The sequence below is a fragment of the Asterias amurensis genome, chromosome 10, assembly GCF_032118995.1.
Source record: "Asterias amurensis chromosome 10, ASM3211899v1".
Lineage (NCBI taxonomy): Eukaryota > Metazoa > Echinodermata > Asteroidea > Forcipulatida > Asteriidae > Asterias > Asterias amurensis.
In genome coordinates, this window is record NC_092657.1 from 2,616,508 (window position 1) to 2,637,951 (window position 21,444).

At 39.6% G+C, this 21,444-nt stretch overlaps 1 protein-coding gene across 6 annotated transcripts in view; it reads left to right on the forward strand.

Moving 5' to 3' along the window:
* Positions 1–21,444, forward strand: part of LOC139943153 (uncharacterized) — a 72,369-nt gene that overhangs the window by 22,893 nt on the left and 28,032 nt on the right. For 4 of the 6 annotated variants that reach the window (XM_071939968.1, XM_071939970.1, XM_071939969.1 and 1 more), the window contains exon 1: positions 8,974–9,635. The exons of the other annotated variants lie outside the window; for them this stretch is intronic. In XM_071939968.1, coding sequence (XP_071796069.1) covers positions 9,412–9,635 — 224 coding nt within the window. In that variant the 5' untranslated portion in view covers positions 8,974–9,411. Of the gene's footprint in view, positions 1–8,973; positions 9,636–21,444 lie in introns of those variants that run through there. 6 annotated transcript variants of the gene reach the window in all.

Consider the following 21,444-nt stretch of genomic DNA (forward strand, 5'->3'; position numbering starts at 1 on the left):
AACTGTTGGTAGCTTGGTAGGATTCGAATCCACAACCTTGAGATTGCAAGTCCTGCAGTCTAACCACTGGACCACATTGTAGTAAAATCTAAACTAAAAACTGTGGAGGAAAATGATAATGAATTTCATGCCATCTGCTTTTGGATGGTATTATTGGTATGGCGTGCTTTGGACATGGATTCTAAGAACCCCGTTGTATCGTGCACAAAATAATATATTGCATATCTTATTACATACGGAAGTCTACTAAAAAGTAATGGGTCGTATCCTGTACAGACGTCACATAAGAATTAGCCAAACATGTTTTGCTGTGGTTTAAAGGGTTTTGATACCTTTTGTAGATCAAGTTTTTGGCCATGACATGAATCCCTACTCACTGTGAATGAAGATGTATGTATACAATTAACCGTGGTGTGTTTTAGCTTCATTAGTTGTCAGGTTTATGAGAAGCAAAACAAATCACATAGCAATGTTTTCCGTTGTACATGCTAACAATGGGTGCGTTCGTTTAGCTCCCCCGGGTCGACCCCGGTGTGTGGCGGTTTTTTTTTTTCCAGGACGAACGTGTGCAGATAGATACCCACGTTCGTCCTGGAAAAAAAAACCGCCACACACTGGGGTCGACCCAGTGAAGCTAAACGAACGCACCCATCGAGATCGGTCCGGGGTAGAACTGGGTCTACAGAGGTGAAAGGTATAGAGACAAAATCCACTGAGTCAACATGTCTTAACTGTGTTCTGTTTGTCGCATGAAATCTTAAAGGCAGTGGACACTATTGGTTATTACTCAAAATAATTATTATCAAAAATGTGGAGAGGTTGATAGTATAACACATTGTGGGAAACAGCTACCTCTGAAGTGACGTAGTTTTCGAGAAAGAAGTAATTTTCCACGAATTTGATTTCGAGACCTCAGATTTAGAATTTGAGGTATCGAAATCAAGAATCTGAAAGCACACAACTTCGTGTGACCATGGTGCGACAAGGGTATTTTTTTCTTCTTTTATCTCGCAACTTCGACGACCAATATTGAGCTCAAATTTTCACAGGTTTGTTATTTTATGCATAAGTTGTGATACATAAACTGTGAAGAATAGTCTTTGACAATTATCAATAGTGTCCAGTGACTTTAAGTAGGATTTTAGGGGTACTTCGGTACAAGAGGGAAATGGTGTGTGGGGAAGTTAGGGGAGGTTTCCTCTCTGCCCCCATTGCAATTAATCTTGTCCCATTTTGGTTTCACTGTGCAGTAGTAATTAGGGTATACGGGGACTCAGACATGACGTCAGCAGTGTCAGTGATTTCAAATTGGGTTTTTCATCAAGCAGTGCATACGTCTGGCTCCACGTTAAGCCAAGTTCAGTCACTGCGCAATCAGAAGTGACTCGAGACGTCAATGTACATTCGTATTTCGAGATATTTTGTCAAAGTTCTGAACTCAAGTATTGGGCGAATCTTAAAGGCAGCGTATTTTGAGTAATTACCAATAGTCCACTGCCTTTAAACTGTCAATTATTGTGACGTCATATCCATTACATTATTTTTCATGCATTTTCTAATGGCTTTTGAGGGTATAGTTTAGAGCGGCTCGCGGAGCGTAAGCCAACACTGAAGACCAAGTCAATTCGGAAGCCGGATACCGGGTTTAAACAGCCCCTCTGCGCAAACGAAAACTGATTCTCATAAGGAGACACTCGAAATACAATCCGTCGGGCACCAGTGAATCTATGCACGGCCTCATAATCACCAAATGCAGTAGTTGGCTCACATAATCAATCTAGCGTTGGTTCCCGACAACGGTTTGTGACAGACGCCCGCAGCGCCAGGTGAGGCGTGACCTATCACATTGGTTGGAATTCCCTCACTTCCGATCCTTCGTTGGGCATGTGACGTCATTAGCTTCTTGTGAAAAAAATATATATTTAGGCGTGTATGGGATGTGTAAATCATGTTAGACTAGAGAGCAGATGTTTATGGGTTAAGGAAGAGGTGGGCATGATGAGTTGTTTAAAGAAATCAAATTTCTTGGAAAAGGTCGTCACTTTCTTCTGAAGACGATGAGCATACCGATCGAAGTGTTGAGTTGTTAACCACCGATTTCTGTTTAGAACCAACGTTTCTCAAAGGAGATTTGCACACGGTGCTATCGTAAACCTCACCTTATACTCCCACCGTGGGCTACATTTTTTTCCAAGGGGCTGTTGCCACCTTCTCCTAGGGCTGAAACATGGTTACCCCCCTTTGAAACAGGGTTTCCCCCTTTACAGTCCATATTTTACGTAATTTTGTAATTTCCACACCTTTGTAAATGGCATAGGCGACCATGATACTTACTGCAATGGTGACACTACTGAAATGGTGATGAGATGTATTGGATTACACAATCTTCAACACCTTGGCAGTTTTTGGCACCCTCGCCGAAGCTTTTGAAATGAACGAGGGGCGCGAAGGTATAGATTTGAGTTATGTGACGCACTCTTTCTCCAGGAAGATAGAATGGGGGAAAAGTAGCAAAATAAAATGATGTTTTACACCTTAATAAAGTGTGTTAGAGACGTGTAACCTTGTCGTTTTCAGGAAGACTCTAATGGAAAATAAGTGGGACCGCCAAATTGGTGTGAAATACGACTAATAACAATATTCGATTTTTGGATAGTGGTTTATCACATCCCAAAGGGCCTATCGAAACACTTCTCTATTAATATATATATATATTTTTCTTCCGAAGAATATACTCAAGCCGGTTTTAAATCTTGAATTTTTTAACCTTAAATTTGTTGACACACAAGAAGAAGTTTCTGCTAATAACAAATCTTAAATTCTTAGAACTTAATGTTGCATTTCATTGGAGTGATTAACATCTGATTTATTTGTTGATGAAATTTCTACGAAATGTAGCGTGTAACAAACAAGCTGAGAATTTCACGCAAACATCGTTTCATGTATCAAACAGCCACATAGGTCGTGTGCCCTGAAGCCATACAGCGCGTATTAAATAATATGCATCAGCACGTCAGAGGGTGCTGACTTTTTACATTCGACACACCTCTCAAGATTATTGTTCGTGATAAATTCGTGATAAAAATGTGAAAAACTCTCTGCTCGCTCTGCTGCAAAAATGGAAACAAAATGTAATTTAAAACTTCTGCATCTCCCACGTGCAGAAATTAGCACGTTGGGGCATGTGGTGCAATCGCAGTTATCGAATTATAAACTTGTGTTATATGAGTGTTTTCTGTTTGTCTTTTTGGTGGTGTATGTTTGTTAATCTAATAAGAGGGCACGGGGAAGCTGTGCGTTGAATTCCAATATGGTTTGCTAAAGGTATTGTGATTCGCACCTTTGAGCAACTTGTGTTGACACCGTTATTTAAAGTGTTAGGGTACTTGCAAAAGACAAACACCCACAGATTTACATTAAACTTGCTCAGTCTAGAGATAATGATGGTACAAAGCTTCCTTTAAAACATTACTTGCTGAGGTATTGTACTAGGTAAAACAAAGTTCACAACAACTAGGCCTATTTTGTCGTCTCGGTGAGTAGACGAACATGATTTAAACATGAACAACGGGATTACGCGACTCTCCTGAAAAACTGCTCTGTGATTTTCTTTTTTCTTCTTCTCAAAAACTAATGGAGAGTATTGCCTTGTTCTTTGGATGGGGCGTTAGTCTTATCTTCATTCACAGCGAGTATAGGGATTCCTGTCATCGCCAAAAACTTGATCATACAAAAATGTATCAAACTCTTTAAGAACACCGGACTCAAGCTCTACTGTTTCTGATCTGGGCCCAACTTCATAGAGCTGCTAAGCACAAAAATTTGTTCAGAATGAAATTTCTTTCTTGGTAAAAACATGATTACCAACCAAATTTCAACGTGATTTTCAGGATAAGCAAACAATAGCTGAATTTACCAGTAACAAGGAATATGCAATAAATTGAAATTTGGTTGGTAATCCTGTTTTTACCGAGGAAGAAATTTCATTCTTAGGAAATGTTTGTGCTTAGCAGCTCTATGAAATTGGGCCCAGAAGAGTGTGGGTTCAAGTCCTGGTCTTGGCATTTGCGCCCTTGAGTGACATACCTTACCTTGTTCTTTGTATTGGACATTATTATCACATACATCTTCATTCATATTGAGTGAAAGACACTGGTCACTATTGGTATAAATTGTCAAAGACTAGTCTTCATAGTTGGTGTATCTCAACATATGCATAAAATAACAAACCTGTAAAAATTTGAGCTCAATCGGTCATCGAAGTTGCGAGATAATAATGAATGGAAAAAACACCCTTGTCACACGAAGTTGTGTGCTTTCAGATGTTTGATTTCGAGACCTCAAAATTCTAAATCTGAGGTCTCGAAATCAAATTCGTGGAAAATTATTTCTTTCTCGAAAACTACGTTACTTCTGAGGGAGCCGTTTCTCACAATGTGTTATACTACCATCAGCTCCCCATTACTGGTTACCAAGTAAGATTTTATGCTTAAAACTATTTTGAGTGATTGTCAATAGTGTCCACTACCTTTAAAGCACTGCCACATGTGTGTGTGGATTAGATAAACGTGCGCTTTGTATGCATGACCGAACTCAATATCTTTACCTTTAGTGCAGCGTGACACCTACCCGGTAAGTTCTACCCCCGCGCCACACCGGACCGGGATGTCACGAACATCATTGCAAGTTACCATGGCAACGGGATACCCCTGTCGAGATGAATGTATCAAAACATCGGGCCGTTTAATATTGATCACAATTGAGAGTATTGCTATGGTTACAGAGCCGTGTGTGTGTGTGTGAGAGAGAGATGAAATAAGGGTATAAGCCGTCATTCCGAAACATAATATTGATTGGTTTAGTTTGTTATTCTATACTGATGTCGAATGAAGTCTGGACTTTGTTTTGAGGGAGAGGATGAAGAGGGCAAGGAAGAGATAACCACACATCATGATTTGTCCCCCCCCCCCCTCTGTCTCACTAGTCGATCGAGTTTCGGAATCATGTTGAGATTTGCCCATTCTTGTCTATCCCTCATTAAGTTGGGGAGATCGGTCTGTTTAGGTCTAGGTTTGAAGGGCCATGAATCGATCCCTGTGGTACTCTGTCCCTATATAAGCACCCCGATCTTTAACATTGTATAATATTGTACTTCTTATCCTTGCACTAAATAGTTTAGTCAAGATGACATCTTCTGTCACTGTTAAAGTGGTGCCCTATAGCGTAACGTTGGAGGAATACATTTTGTAACCCCATTCATAAATAATGAAAAATACACACACATGCGCAATCGAAGACCTGATTGGCCAACCTCTCGGGAATGATGTCATGGTCATGCGCCTTGGGGCGTAACAAAGATGTAGTCTAAGTCTTCCTACATCGTGCAATTGATTTACTCGCTCATTCCAAGTCGTTGGATGGACTTTAAAGTGGCAACCTACTTAAAATGACAACCCACTTCTTTAGTTAACGAGGTGTACATGATGATATGTGGTGAACTTGTATTACTGTTTTTATTTTATGAGATATCCCCTTCACGTGCAATCGATTTACTTGCTCAAGTCGTTGGATGAACTTTAAAGTAGCAACCTAACTTAAAGTGACGATGCTTTGCGGTGAACGTGTACTTTTAATGAGACATTTTAATGAGACTTTGAGAAGAAACTGAATGTCATCATATACAAGGACAGACTTTAATTTGATCTCATTCAAGATATCATCGTTCATCCCTTTTTCTTATTGAATTAGTCAAACCTCTTAGACTGTCTGAGCATCTTCCGTAATGTCTTTAAGATTGTATTGTGATCAACCTCAAGTAGACAGGTAGCTGAACCAACAGCTGCGACCTGATGACTTGAGAGACGTCTAATGAATGTAATAATTTGATATCTAACTTGGAGTGAAGTAATCATCTTACTACTTATAAGTTTTTGTTGAAGTATGTTCTTATAAAAGGGATTTATTAAACCCTTAGGGGTGCATCAAAGCGCTCAGTATTTGTTCATGCTGTGCAGCTTCGTTTTAAAGTATGAGAACCTATACTCCTTTTACTAAGCAATATGCTACCAGTTAAACCAGGAACACCGGTTCGAACCCCTTTTCTTTTCGATAAGTGCACTAGTTTATCATGTGCGTTACACAATACACGGGACCAACGGCTTTACGTCCCATCAGAAGGACGCATCATCAATGTTTAAATGTCTTGCTAAAAGAATCTTAAACATTAATTACAGCTCTAGCAATAGAAAAGATCATGGAGGTACTGAGTATGTGCTAAGTACACATCGGTTAAGGGTTTTAAAGAATCGGAAATACTAAAATCCATTACTTAGAACAAAATCAAAGCTTGCGTATAGTTTGGGAACATTAATTACCAAGAGAAGTACCTACGTCATAAACTTTCTCTGGTTACCAGCCACGTTTTCACCCAGCTCTCGGAATCTGTCTCTGATCGTTGAGTTGTTACGTCATGAACTTGTTTCTTGTCGGGGTCACTTAAACGCGCCACAGGATGGCGAGTTCTCAACTGCCCTTTAAGCATTCTCATAAAGACGATCAGAGCATACTGATTGAACGTTGAGTCGTTAACCACAATTACTATTTAAATCCCAAATCTTTGATTATAACAAGTAAACAAATTCAAAATGGGTGTTTGAACTCTTTCAGCTGCTGACGACGTCACCGACTTAACGTCACTATTTATACAGATATTGATTTATCCTCCATTATTTGTCTCGTCAGACTGCGGGTACGGTGTCCCGTACATGCCAGCGGCAATTTCCTTTTTGAATGGCGCTCTTGACAAACGGGAAAAGACGTACTGGATTTCAGTTCTTGATCTTGTTAAAGGAACATGTTGAAGGAGTGATTACCCAGTATTTAACTCGATTATCATGGATCAATGTGGGCTGATATGTCACGATCTGAATGGACAGTTTGACATTTTAGGGTCGGCAAGTGAGCAAAGTTTATTCTTAAAGGCAGTGGACTCAAACTAACTAATAGCATAAAACCTTACAGGTAACAAGTATTGGGGAGCCGTTGATAGTATCAAACATTGTGAGAAACGGCTCCTTCTGAAGTGACGTAGTTTCGATTTCGAGACCTCAGATTTGGAATTTGAGGTCTCGTAATCAAGCATCTGTAAGCACACAGATCGTGTAACAAAGGTGTTTTTTCTTTTATTAGTATCTCGCAACTTCGACGACCGATTGAGCTTAAATTTTCACAGGTTTGTTTTTGTGCATAAAATGTTGAGATACAGCATGGTGAGAAAACTGGTCTTTGACAATTACCAATATTGTCCATTATCTTTAATGGCAAGGCATGATAGTTCTGCTTTTGTCAGATGTTTTGTGGGGAGTGGGGGGGGGGGGGGGGGGCTCAATGTTTTGTTCTTTTTAGAGAGAAAAAAATCATATATTTAGATAGCCTTTGTGATAGCCTAAAAACTACCAAAGCCCATCTATGATGTAGGTCAACCCTTGTACTTGGTATATTCTTACAATTGTTTTTCACGAACCAAATAATAATAATAATAATAATAATAATAATAAGACTTGTAATGCGCACATATCCACCCTGCTGGGTGTTCAAGGCGCAATGCTGGGTGTTCAATATCATGAATGTTAAAATTTGAACGAGATTTCTCAAAAAGGAACTTTATCCTTTATAATGTGAACAAGTTCAAACGTTAACAGATTTGTAAAAACACAAGTACTACATAACAAAAACACAATATTAGTTAATTTCTATTCGGTAGTTGGGTAGAATCCGATTGATAGCTGAAAGACTTTTTGGGGGTTTGTTGATGTAGGTTTTTCTTCTTCTTTTGTCTCTTCTTTCCGGAGTCCTCGGGGCTGCTTTCACTATGAACGAAATCTGAACCCCTCCTTTGAACGACTCTTATATCCCATTACTATAATAACCCCAGACAAATTAATAACAAGAGTGGATTTGTGTGAACAAAATTTGCTTGATTAAAAAGCCCACAGTCTTTCTCGGCGTGTGTTTTTAAAGGCACTGGACATTATTGGTATCATCACCATCATAATCACCAGTCGGCTGTACAGCAGGCGGGGCATACTCAAAATAATTGTTAGCATAAAAACTTACTCGGTACAAGCAATGGAGAGCTGTTGATAGTATAAAACATTGTGAGAGAAACGGTTCACTCTGAAGTAACATAGTTTTTGAGAAAGATGTAATAAATGGCTTACACTCAAAAAATAAAAGAATTCAAGCCTGAAGCTTTTGCTTCTTAAAGCAATACAAAGTCGTTCAACAAGGGGTGTTTTTTCTTTCTTATGTTATTCCAACTTCGAAAACTAATTTAGTCTTAATTTTCTTTAGTTTGTTATTGTATGCATATAATGTTTGGATACACCAAGTGAGAATACTGGTCTTTGACAATAATTATCAAACGTGTCCAGTGCATTTAAAGGGCTTTGATGTGTACACATATCGAGGGTTTACTGTTGCAAAAGCTTTTCAGTCTGATTAGTGAGCCGATAGGGACAACAAATACCTACCATTGACTGGGATTTTCAAGGATTTTAAAGGCCTTGGAAGTTTTGTTAGAAGTCAAGCATTCAGACACGGGATATAAAGAGTAACCATGGGGTAATTCAGACTGAAATCTATGTGATAAATGGTTTTGAGGTCAGTATCTATGGTGTCTAACAAGTTCTTTCAGTTATTGTGTTCTTGTTGTGGTGTATGTTTCGCTCGTCCTCAGCATTTGTGATGTTATAGTGTAAGAGACTCAACGCAGAAACAACATCGACAAGGTGGCTAGAATCCTGAATCTTGGATTGTTATACTCTCCTAAAAAGCATTGCCGCTGTCCTGGTGAGGGTGGGTTGCAGGCTCCATTTTGTGCTGTGTGCTTTTGCTGTCAAGATTGTGCTTATCAGTTGTGGTATTGTCAGTTTTGTCCTGAGAGAGATTGGAAGCTCCATTGCTCTTTAGCTGGCAGTGCTTCTCTCTGGAACCCTTGCAGATTTGTTTAAGTGACTACAGCTACTCGTAACCTGAACAGCTCATTGGAAAGGGCTATAACGCTTACGTTTACGTGTCCGTTTACGTTTTTACGCTTGTAACTCGGCATGATCCTTATGAATGACAGACGTTTGAGCCAAGGGTACTGGTTGCTAGTGGAGTGCGGATCGAACACAAAAGTGCAACCATAAACAAAACTTGGAGAACTGATGAAGTGCTGAAGACAAGACAACTGGAACTCAATTGGTGCGGGGAACTGAACTAGGAATAGTGTGAATAAAAACTTGGCTGCTTCTCAGTCTTGATGCAACTCCTTCCCTGAAGGCCTAAAGGTTGGGGCGGCTAACACCACACTTTGTAAGACTCAAGTCAGTGGTATAGAGTGGCTGGTACTACTACCTCCTCCTTAAGATGGCTACCCTAGGAACAAACAGCTATCTATTATTCAGCAAGTCTATCTTGACTAGATTTGTGTCCCTAACGCCCCTCTTGATGACTAGATACCTTCGCCGGTCTTGGGAGCATGGGCACGGCGAGGTTAGCCCGGATGGCTGGTGGATGAATTACCTGCCGGAGTTGACGGGAAGAAGGGAACAACCTGATGGGATAGATTCCCAAGACGAAACGACAACTGAGTAAGTCACATTTTGTAGGAGGAGGCATGTCTGGGATGGTTGTGGATTGATTGATGAAATTATCTGCTTAATATAACATATTTCAGTATAAGAATGGTAAAGGAATTAGCCCCGAACTTCAGTTTGATGTAGAGTGCCAACATGCTAGAAAAATGTTGTAGAACACTTTCAGACAAGAGTGTTAGTTTCTTCGATTCATTCGATTGTTAATTTTGTTGGTCTCATTAATTGACAGGGGGTGGTGGGATTGTGGGTGGCAGCCCCTCCCTCATTTATGGTTCAACGCCAACTGAGTGTCAAGTCTGGTAAGGCAGTCAAATACGTCAAATCGAACACTTTCCGGGTAAAACACGTTATTAGCCCCCCATGCAAAACATACGCATTGCGTCGGCGAGCCCCTGTTTGTGATGCGGACAATTGTAATGCATTTCCATATAAGCAAGGTGTCGTTGTTGTCGACAGTTCTGGGTTAAATAAATTAGGCGGGAATAACTCGGCTGTTTGCTCCACGAGCAGTTGACTTTTTAAAACGGACATGCATTAATCTCAGGTATCGGGGCTGTTTGACTGCGTGGGTATATCATTACTGTGGGCTTGTTCGGTATTGGAGTGTCAGTTGATAATCGCTCAATCCACGCTGTCAAAATACTACAAGTCTGTCCGTGGAGCTGTCGGTCTGGGCGACCGAGAGAAAACATTATAGGGAGGTTTGTTTAAAGAAAAACATAAGAAATATTAGCATTGTGGTGTGCACCTCACAATGTTTTATCCGGAAAAAAATTAAGAAAAATATCATAGACAAACACCTGGAAAAAGCCAACAATGTCACTCTCCTATAAATCTTGTCTGTCTATTTGTCATACCTTTCCTTAAAGGTAACTCGCCTAACTCCCACTTGGGGAGATAAACACCAAGCTGGCAACAGCCAATCTCTCTCATAATAAACATTGATTAGACGTCTATGGTTATACTGCATAAATCCAGTAACTGGGCGAAAATACTATTAGTAACTTTGAAATTAGCTGGGCTGGGGAATCAAAAATCCTGCTTCTTGTACTAACTTTTTAAGGTGAATAATATTTGGAGTACTATAACCAAAAGGGAGTTACTGAACCGACCCGGTTGTGATGTTCCTCAGACAACCCCGCCACCTCCCCTTCATACTAATTATTTCATATCAGAAATCAGACCATAAATAAAAAAGTCGTAGATTATCATCAGCAAGTCTGCTTCTTAGTCAACTGCCGAGCTTTCTTTTCCAACACACTCCAGCCTGAGTAAACAAAAATGATTTTCTTAGGAGTCTATTAGCCTGCGGCTGTTCCATGTCACGTGAATTTCTTCATTAATTTTTGTCTTGGCCGGAAGCTGGCCCTGTGGATGTTTTTGTTTGTCTGTGCCCGAAAATAATAACTGATATTTTGATTAGTAAAAATTAATAACATCATCCATGTTGGGCTAAAAGTGCTTCGCTCTTTGTTTGCATTATTACAATAAAATGCAAAAGGCTTGATCGAAGTTGTTGGAAGGGATTTATTGCTGAATTGATTCATTATTTGTATACGTGTCACCAATGGGGGACTTTTGGGACGCAAGGTGGCAGCAGACTTATCAGATAAATCCAAATGTTCTTGATTAGGGGCGTATCCTCAGAACAGAGTAAAAAATGTACATTTACCTGGTAAGTCTGCTGCCAACTAGAGTTCCAAAGTCTCCATTAAGAGTTGATGGAGATCATTTCAGACCGGTTTATTTTCACCCAGTTTGCTTATACTCAATATTGCTCATGGTTCTGTAAGTACATTGCAATGATGAAGTGGTCGAGTCTACTAAAACCAAGCTTGTTGTGAGAAAACCCCTTGTATCAGAGTTAATGATATTGTTTTGGAAACAAAACTTCAATTGTAATGTTACATCAACAATGATTAGAACGCCAAAAATATGCTTTGTATTTAGTAATCGCCCCTCCGTTTCTTTAATTTGCATCATATGCAATCATGAGATATACCGCAATATTTCTTTATACACAGAGCCATAAACACATTCTCAAAAATGCATCACATATTGGAGCATTATTTTTTTCAATTTACTAACCGTTTCTCATAGACTGTGTACAAACAGGTTCCCTTGGGCGCACCGGTCTTTAAAACTTCCTTATAAAGCCCTTTTCTTTTCCCTTTCTTGTGTTGTCCATGGTCTCGAAGGTAGTGAAAATGAGCACACCTCAACCAACACGACTATTTAAATTATCCACATCTCCTTCAAATTAAATTGCGGTCTCTGTGTCTCTTATTATCACCCAGTCCCCGTAGAACCCGTCACTTTCCAGCATTCCAAAGTCGCACCTGGTCTAGGCACGGCCTCTTGGCTTTCACATAAAGACGTGTGAAAACCCGTTTTCGTCTACCGAACCAACCAGACGTAATTCCACCTGAACTGCGACGAGCGGGAATGTGTCGATCTACACTTTCCTGGGTCTGACACCTAGAGGTGTCATTGCAACCTGGCGACATTTCTATTATACTGTTCTATGATACTGGTGTGGTTTATAGACTGGCCCCTCTAAAGACAGACAATGATCTTACATGCCTAATGGCTTCATTGGATACACGTGCAGTGACGTGAGCTTTCCCGCGTCTGATACCTAGAGGTGTCATTTCATCCTGGCGACATTTCTATGATACTGTTGTTGGCATTTCCTTCAGTACGGTGTAGCCTAGACTGGTCCCCTAAAGACATGCACTGGTCTTACATACCTAATGGTTTCATTGGATAAACGTGCAGTGACGTAAGCTTTCCTGCGTCTAGCACCTAGAGGTGTCATTGCAACCTGGCGATATTTCTATGATGTTGGAATTTCCTTCGGTTTGGTGTAGCCTAGACTGGTCCCTCTAAAGACATGCACTGGTCTTGCTGACCCAGTGATGTCATTGGATACAATGATTTCATTGGATAAACGTGACACGACGACGTAAGCGTTCAGTATTTAGGTGTTTATAATTATGCGACTCTTGTATCACAGTGCATTTTATATAGCACCTTGTCAAGGTTTACACGGACGGAATGTGGCACAATCTGTCGCTGCCAAACCATAGCAAACACCTGGGCAAATCTGATTTATGTGGATAACGAGATTCAGAGAGTAACTAACATCATAACGTCTTTATTTAAAATTGTGTTTATGCTTCAAAACCTCCAAGAATGCATGAACAAACATTTAATTTATTTGGAACATTTTCGTTAGTTGCTTCAGAGCACATGCGCGGCACATTTTAATCATTTTTTTAAAGGCAGTGGACACTATTGGTAATTGTCAAAGACTAGCCTTCACAGTTGGTGTATCTCACCATATGCATAAAATAACAAACCTGTGAAAATTTGAGCTCAATCGGTCATCGAACTTGGGAGATAATAATGAAAGAAAAAAACACCATTGTCACACGAAGTTGTTTGTGTCTAGATGGTTGATTTCGAGACCTCAAGTTCTAAACTTGAGGTCTTGAAATTAAATTCGTGGAAAATCACTTCTTTCTCCAAAACTATGGCACTTCAGAGGGAGCTGTTTCTCACAGTGTTTTATACCACCAACCTCCCCCCATTACTCGTCACCAAGAAAGGTTTTATGCGAATAATTATTTTGAGTACTTACCAATAGTGTCCACTGCCTTTAAAGGCGAAATATTTAGCACACTTTTTCTCCTCTGATTGCCATGACAACATCTATATTTTGAATACATATTCAAGGCAGCTTGAGACGATGCCCTAGAGGCGACAGCTGCTCCAGGAAAGTGCACGTTTGGCCAAGACTTCAATTATGGCAATAGACCTTTCTTTTGCAACGTCACAGCCCGAGTTTTTGCCAACCCAGATTGGAAAACTATGGAAAGCCATAAGTGCAAATCAAGAAAAGATCGCTAATTTTGGTAACAATGTTACCAAATTTGTTGATTTTGTTTAAAACAAAACAACTAATTATGGGAGGTATCTTATTTAATTGAAAGTTTGCAGAAAATGTTGAATTTTGTTAAAACATCTGTTTTTACGATTCCATGATCTACTAACATTCGGCCGACCATGCCAACCAAGGCGGTTTGTTTATCAACAAAAGAAAGGTCTACTGCAGCAGCTCCTTTACCACTCAGAGACCATTATTCCGCTCACCTTACATGTCTTTTTGCTTGACACTTTTTGTGCAAAACTGAGCAGGGTGCCAGTCACAAATTCTTCATGTGACATGGTAGTTTCACTGGTAACTTTGATGTGGTGAGCATAGTTTTTTTGTGCTTAGCTACGGCACCCCTTGCCGGCTCAACTTCTCAATCATTTTATGTCATTATTCTGATTTACCTTTTGCTTGAAAATTTTCTGTTAAGCATAACTGAGCAGGGTGCCAGTCACAATGGTAGTTTGGCTGAAAAACCTTTATCCGGTAAGCGTAGTTTTGTTGTGCTTACCTTTTGTGCGACCGCCCCTTCCTCTTTCCAGCTCAACGGTTCATTGTAAAAACAAAACGATGCAAGTGCTTACAGCCGACAAGGCTAGTCTTGCATCAAGCCGTAGAGTGGGTTACTAGCGTGGAATTAGAAACAAAATGGCCGCCAAAAGTCCTATAACACAATAATAAGATGCAAGGGCTGACAACCATGCAGAATCGAGGTTGTCGTGTGGCATAGTCTTGCGTCAAGCCGCATTGTGTGTTATTTGCGGTGGTATCAGAAACAAAATGGCCGCCAAAACTCCTTTATAATACCACAGTACTAATATACGCAGGGGCAAACGACCGAAGAAAGTGTCGCATAGCCGGCAATCACCTACCCTGACCTACACATCATCAGTGGTGCGGAATCGCTACGTGCTTGTCATGTTTTGTTGGGCGTGATTAGATGATTGAGACACATTTTGTATCCGCCATAGTGACGAACAGAGGTCGGTCACTGTTAAGTACAATGAACTACTGTAGCAAGTGCAAGGTAGTTTGTTTTAAATCTTGCTTCTCAATCTGATTGTACGGACAGATTGTTGTTTGCTGATGCCAACTTTGTTCCCTAAAAGTGACTTAAAGGCAGTGGCCATATTGGTAATTACTCAAAATAGTTACTAGCATAAAACCTTGGTGACGAATAATGGGGAGAAGTTGATAGTATAAAACATTGTGAGAAACGGCTCCCTCTGAAATGACATAGTTTTCGAGAAAAAAGTAATTTTGCACGAATTTTATTTCGAGACCTCAGATTTAGAATTTGAGGTATCAGAATCAACCTATCTAAAAGCACACAACTTCGTGTGACAAGGGTGTTTTTTCTTCCATTATTATCTCGCAACTTCGACGACCAATTGAGCTCAAATTTTCACAGGTTTGTTATTCAATGCATATGTTGAGATACACCAAGTGAGAAGACTGGTCTTTGACAATCATCAACATTGTCCAGTGTCTTTAAATGATATATACTTTGATTTACTTATTTAAACACGCGTTCTTAAAGACATTATTCGTGGTGCCACAGCAGTAACTTGTAAATATTGATGTAGATGTGGAAACAAAACAATGCTGACAAACTATGTACTGTACGCAGAAGATTATAATTATTATGTAATGAGAATAGTTCTGTTTTGAAAGTTTCAGAGAAGCAAGTTTCTCATCGATTATATTATCCCTATAATATGTACACCAATAAATTATAATCATCTTGAGTCTTGTAATATTGACTTCATGTTCGTTCCCATGAACCTTCTGCCATGTTGGATTGGATTTCTGAATACTATAGCCCCATTTCTGACATTTCACACTGTATTGGCGCTCCAAGTGCAGCGTGCATTCAGTTAAAAAGCGTCCATTAAACTTATTTCAACTTCATGAAGTTCCAATGGCAGTCTTGAACCCTTCCGAAAAACCGTCACCAAAACACTCTTAATGCATTATCATTAATTTGAATTGACACATCGATTCTAACAGTCGAAAAGAAGATTTTGATAAAATGAAAAACCTGACTGTAGACTGAAAGTCCGCCAACGGCTGTCATTTAGCGTCAATTGATGACATAATTGAATGAACATGATCGACTGCACCATCCTTATAAGCAGTCACATTGGAAAAATCAATGGAGTCTAAAATAATAAGCACGCTACCGATTGAGGCAACTCAGTCTCGATGGACGTGACAGTTTGGATGTCAAATTGAGCCTGATTTTGATTCTGTCCACGTTGCTATGTTCGATCCTAGACAATAACCTGGGAGAAAGGTTGTAAGTCTCGTCATTCCTTTCCGCAGTGAAATAATATCCCACGTGACTTGTAACTGTCTATGTTCGGAGCCCAAGTTTTGTATGACTTGTTTACGTTTTTACGACATTTAGGCTCACTCTCTTTTCAAAATTAAGCTCTTCGAGCAAGAGAAAGTATATTATTCATTTGTTAATAATGTTTTCTCCCCCCCCCCTATTTTGTAGGGTCCATGACCGTGGCTATGCTCCAGATACTAATCATGGGGGGGGTAAGATCCCTTGGGTGGATTTCACAAAGAGTTAGGACTAGTCTTATCTCGAGTTGGGACCAGTTACTCGTCCTTAGGACTAGCCATGCAATTTGTATATCTCCTAGGACTAATCCTAAGTTAGGACTTGTCCTAACTCTTTGTGAAGTCGACCCCAGGAGTCGATTTCACTAAGATGGTCCTCCTGATTAGTCCTAGTACTCTTAGGAGTTATTAAAAACTTAAGAAGTGGGACGAGTATCTCGAGTTGAAACTGGTCTTGACTCTTTTTGAAAACAACCCCAAGAACTCTCTGTGAGTATGTTGTTGTGGTTTGTACTCATCATTTTATTCCTCCAGAAATATTGTAATTTTTGGGCTGATGTAGATTTGTGTGTGGCCAGCCTCGTTTTGATCCATTTTGGTAACTGGTTTGTGATTTGTATGCCGGGGGTGACCAGCTATTGCCGCCCCATGTAGTGTAAACTTAATGACTGGTTCCCCTCTATGTTTGTGCTGAGCAGGTCGGTAAGTTCTAGTCAATAATCAGATTAAGCGGTCAATTTGAACCACGAGGGCCTAGTTCTGGTTTAGCACTCACCGACAGCAGTCATGGGGCTCGAGTACGGCCAAGCCCGACATCTGGTAATCTCATTAAAAAACACGAGAAGAAGTCGTTGTGCCATCTCCTGCGGGCATGCAGACGTCTCAAGATTGTTTCCAAAAGCATCTGTCCTTCCAAGACTTTATTCTCATCTTTAACAAGATTTGGGTATGGCACATCATATGGATGAAGAGATGAGAGAGGGGAGAAACCATGCCTCAGAGGAGCAGGGGGTGTGTTTGAATGAGTTGATTATGGGGAGATAATTCCGGACATGGGATTTAGGAGGGTGGTGCAATGTACTTGCCGTGGTGGGGGTTTAACTCGATTTACTCCCCGGGGGCGACTGCTGCTGGACGCGCCATGGTAGCGTGCTGATTAGGGATAATTTGACCGTCTTGAAACGGATTTCCACCCGTCGTTGTGTGTTGTTGTTTACGTTGATGGGGGAAACTTGCTGACTTTATTTGTTTATAAGTAGGTTTTTGTTTGGTAGTATCGTTTTATGTTCGAACCATTGCACGTAGGCAGGACCGAAGTCGCGTTTCACACACTGGCTCCGTAATTAAAGTGCATATTATTTCCTTACGCTGGATCTATCAACAAACCGAATGAGCTGGGTCTAATGTCTGATAAAAGAAGAAGACAAATAAAAAAACTAGATATTGCAGTTTTTTTTCCTTGTGAATGTAATGGTCTGGAAAGAAGAGCCCAATTGTTACTTGAGCTGATGTTTTGCTCAGGTGATGAAAATATACAACAAAACAAAACAAACCACACACATAGGGCTATAGAGTTGGTAGAGCACCGCCTTGTTTCCAGAGGTCGTTGGTTCCAAACCACGCTCAAGTAAATTTTTCTTTCTTTAACCCAAACTCTTTGCAAACTTGGCAGGAAACGAAATGTTGTCAACATTTTGGATGCCAGTATATCTAGTATGCCACCGTTGCATTGCTATCTCAAGGAGAAGAACAACAACAAAACTAGACATTACAGTTTATTTGCATCTGAATGTAGTGCTCAGTAGAGAATATCCCAGTTCTTCGGTCTGGTTGGATTTTCAATGGATGGAAATAAATCGTTAGCAAACTTTGCATGAAACAAAATTGTCAACAACATTTTGGATGTCAGTGTATGGTTGGCCATTGTTTTCAATGCTTAGCTTGACCCAATTCAAAGAAACTTTCAACATAAGAGGATCTGGCAGCTATTTGCTCTTGGTCTATCCGTTAAAACCACACAGAGATGTGTACGTTAACGTATTATCCTTTAAAGGGTAGATACACGTTTGGTAATTACTCAAAACAAATATGAACTTAAAAACTGACTTGGTAATGAGCATTTTGAGAGCTGTTGATAGTATAAAACATTGTGAGAAACGGCTCCCTCTGAAGTAGCATAGATTTTGAGATAGAGGTAATTTCTCACTAAAATAATAAAAGACATCCAGCTAGAAGTCTTTTATTCCTATCTGAAAGTACACAAATTCGTCCAACAAGGGTGTTTTTTCTTTCATCATTTTCTCCCAACTCCGATGACCAATTGGGCTCATGTTCACAGGCTTGTTATTTTATGCATATGTTGAGATACATCAAGTGAGAACACTGGTCTTTGACAATTACCAATAGTGTACCTTCCCAGGACACCCACCAGGCAGCAAAGTCCCGCACTAGTCTTTTTCTGTTCTTGATATGTAACTGTTTGCCACTTACGCCTTGACTGGAGGCTAGTACAAAGACGTCTCCCGCAGTCATATTGTATTTTAAGTGATCCCTTTACAACGTCGAGACGAGAGATCTTTTAATAAACTCACTCTACAGATCCTTTTAGCAAGTCTAGACGGCAAATTGAAGCTGATTTTTAATTTCATAATTACGCACGCAGTGAAGATCAGTGTAGCACAGTGGTGGTTCATTCTGAAAAAGGCTAAACATCATTGCATGTACCAGTACATGTACATCGATTATTTGCTATTTATGTGAAGACTTTCCTTCAAATGTCCCTCACACACTAATAAGAGCAAAAAAAATGTGAGAACACAAACATACAAGATTACAATGTGAGTACGTTACTATATGCTGTATATAGACGATGTGACCTATGTTTACATTCAAACCGCCCTCTGTTGAAAAAAACACTGTATACGTCATGTTTCGCCGGGCAAAAAGAGTCGTAGTCATGGTAAGATTGCATACACTTTCTAGCTGGCTGCCAAAACACAAAGGTTTTGCCCGGCGGTATGCGCGCGAATCATGTTTTGATTTTCGTGTGACGTCAGAGGTCACATCGTCTATACATTGTTCATTGTGTGCATGCTACATAATACGCTGACTGAACAGGGCAAAATTTCATAAAACCTGCAATACAAAAGCACAGAAAAGAATTACTTAAAAAAAAACAGGTTACAGCCAAACTTACATTATGTTTGAGCTTACCAAAAAAATTAACTGCTTATTAACAACTTTATGAAAATGGACCCGGCATGATGACGATAATGGGGAAATGTCCAAATCCAGTTTGATTTTAGTGAAAACAGTTGACATTATAGTAATATCCCTGATGTTTAGTTGTTTTCATTTTATTCAAGTCTTCTCTGCTCGTCCCTGCGTCAGTATTATACCGTCCTTCACTTCCATCCATCAAGTACTCATAAGTGCGACTTAATAGCCTTTATTCAACACGCACGCTGCCGACTGTTTATAAAGCACACAGCACCGCGGAACAAATTAGCCCCAGTGTCGTATAACCACTTGACACCATGTCCGCTTCCGTACGCCTTGAATGAAGGCTAGACAACGGCATGGTAGAAAGACTTGTGTTATTTTCTTTAAGTGTGCCTTCTTCAAATTTGCAAATGGCTGGTCGTGATTAAGTACTCAGGATTTGGCGAAACTCGCTCCTTCTAATGTTTGTTGGGACAGCCTTAATTGAATTGGGATTAAAGTGCTGTTGTATGTCACCTTCAATTTGCTTTCAATTTATTTTGAAAACATGATTAATTGAATGATAAGGACAAATTTATTTATTGTTTCTGACTTCTTGTGAATGGTTGTTATATCACACTGGTAACTTTTAATGGATAAATCCACTCAAAATAAAATGCGAGGTTATCTAAGCGCAATAATGCTAAGGAAGTTTCCGTTTGTATAAGGTTTCAAACTACAACATTAAAGGAACACATTGCCTTGGATCGGTCGAGTTAGTCTTTGAAAAGCGTTTGTAGCCGTTTGTTATAAAATGCATATGGGTAGAAAGATGTTTTAAAAGTAGAATACAATGATCCACACAAACATGCCTCGAAATTACACGGTTTTCCGTTTACCTCGTCGACTAACACGGTCGGCCATTTATGGTAGTCAAATTTTTGACTCCCATAAATGGCCGACCGTGTTAGTTTGCACAGTCAAAAGAAGGCCACGCAATTTCGAGGCATGTTTGTGTGGATCATTGTATTCTACTTTTACAACATCTTCCCAACCATATGCATTTTTTTTAAACGGTTACAAACGCTTTTTATAGACCAACTCGTCCGATCCAAGGCAACGTGTTCCTTTAACCATAAACAGTAAAATTGACACCTTTCCACTAAATCATCATTAAAAACCGATAACCATAAACATTCACTAACTGTGACATCACATGCCATAAACAAGATAACTTCAAACCGTTTATAACCACGAAGCCACCTTAAAACATCTTGTGAACCACTTGTGATATCACGAACTTTATGAGTAGAAACGACAAATTTGACTTCACCAAAGTTAAACCATTGAAAAACAATACAAGCGAAACCAACAAACCATAATCCAGTTTGAACCATAAACATTACAGTTAAATTCATCAAACCACAAACCAGAATTATAAACCAGAACAAACACCACTAAACTGAAACAATTTTAGCCATGAGCATGCCTTTAGGCTGCAAACAAGCACATCCAACGTTTTTCATTTTGTGTACGTTTTCTTCCAAATCTGTCTTTTACCTTTTTTCGTTAAAATAACCTCATATTATGGTCTTGACCAAGTGTTTACCTTCTTTCTTCCGGCTGGGCTCATGATCTGGGCAGTTGGCCTTTTTTCGGGTGCAAATTGTCCTATCTTAAAAGCTAAGTTGGCTTGGATCGGTCGAGTTGGTCTATAAACAGCGTTTGTAACCATTTTGTTATAAAATCCATATTATTGGAAAGATGTTTTAAAAGTAGAATACAATGATCCACACAAATTTGCCTCGAAATTGCGTGGTTTTCCTTTTACTTTGCGAACTAACACGGTCGGCCATTAAATGGGAGTCAAAAATTTGATTCCAATAAATGGCCGACCGTTTTAGTCGCAAGGTAAAAGGAAAACCGTGTTAGTCAACGTGCAATTTCGAGGCATGTTTGTATGGATCATCGTATTCTACTTTTAAAACATCTTTCCAACCATATGCATTTCATAACAAACGGTTACAAATGCTTTTTATGGACCAACTTGACCGATCCAAGGCAACGTCTTCCTTTAATGCATAACAATTTAATTTTTTCACAGCAATTTTATTCTGAGATGTATCAGGTGAATCGGGCAATATCTTACATATTACGTGACCATCCATTAATTTTAGAAGACAATTTTTCTCTCATCTTGCTGAGTTTAGATCACAATACAGATGGCCTCTTCCTTTCTGTAACTAAAAAAAAAAAATCAATATTGAATATTTTCCGGAAAGGAATATGAGGGTCACTCTTCTATAAGAGTAG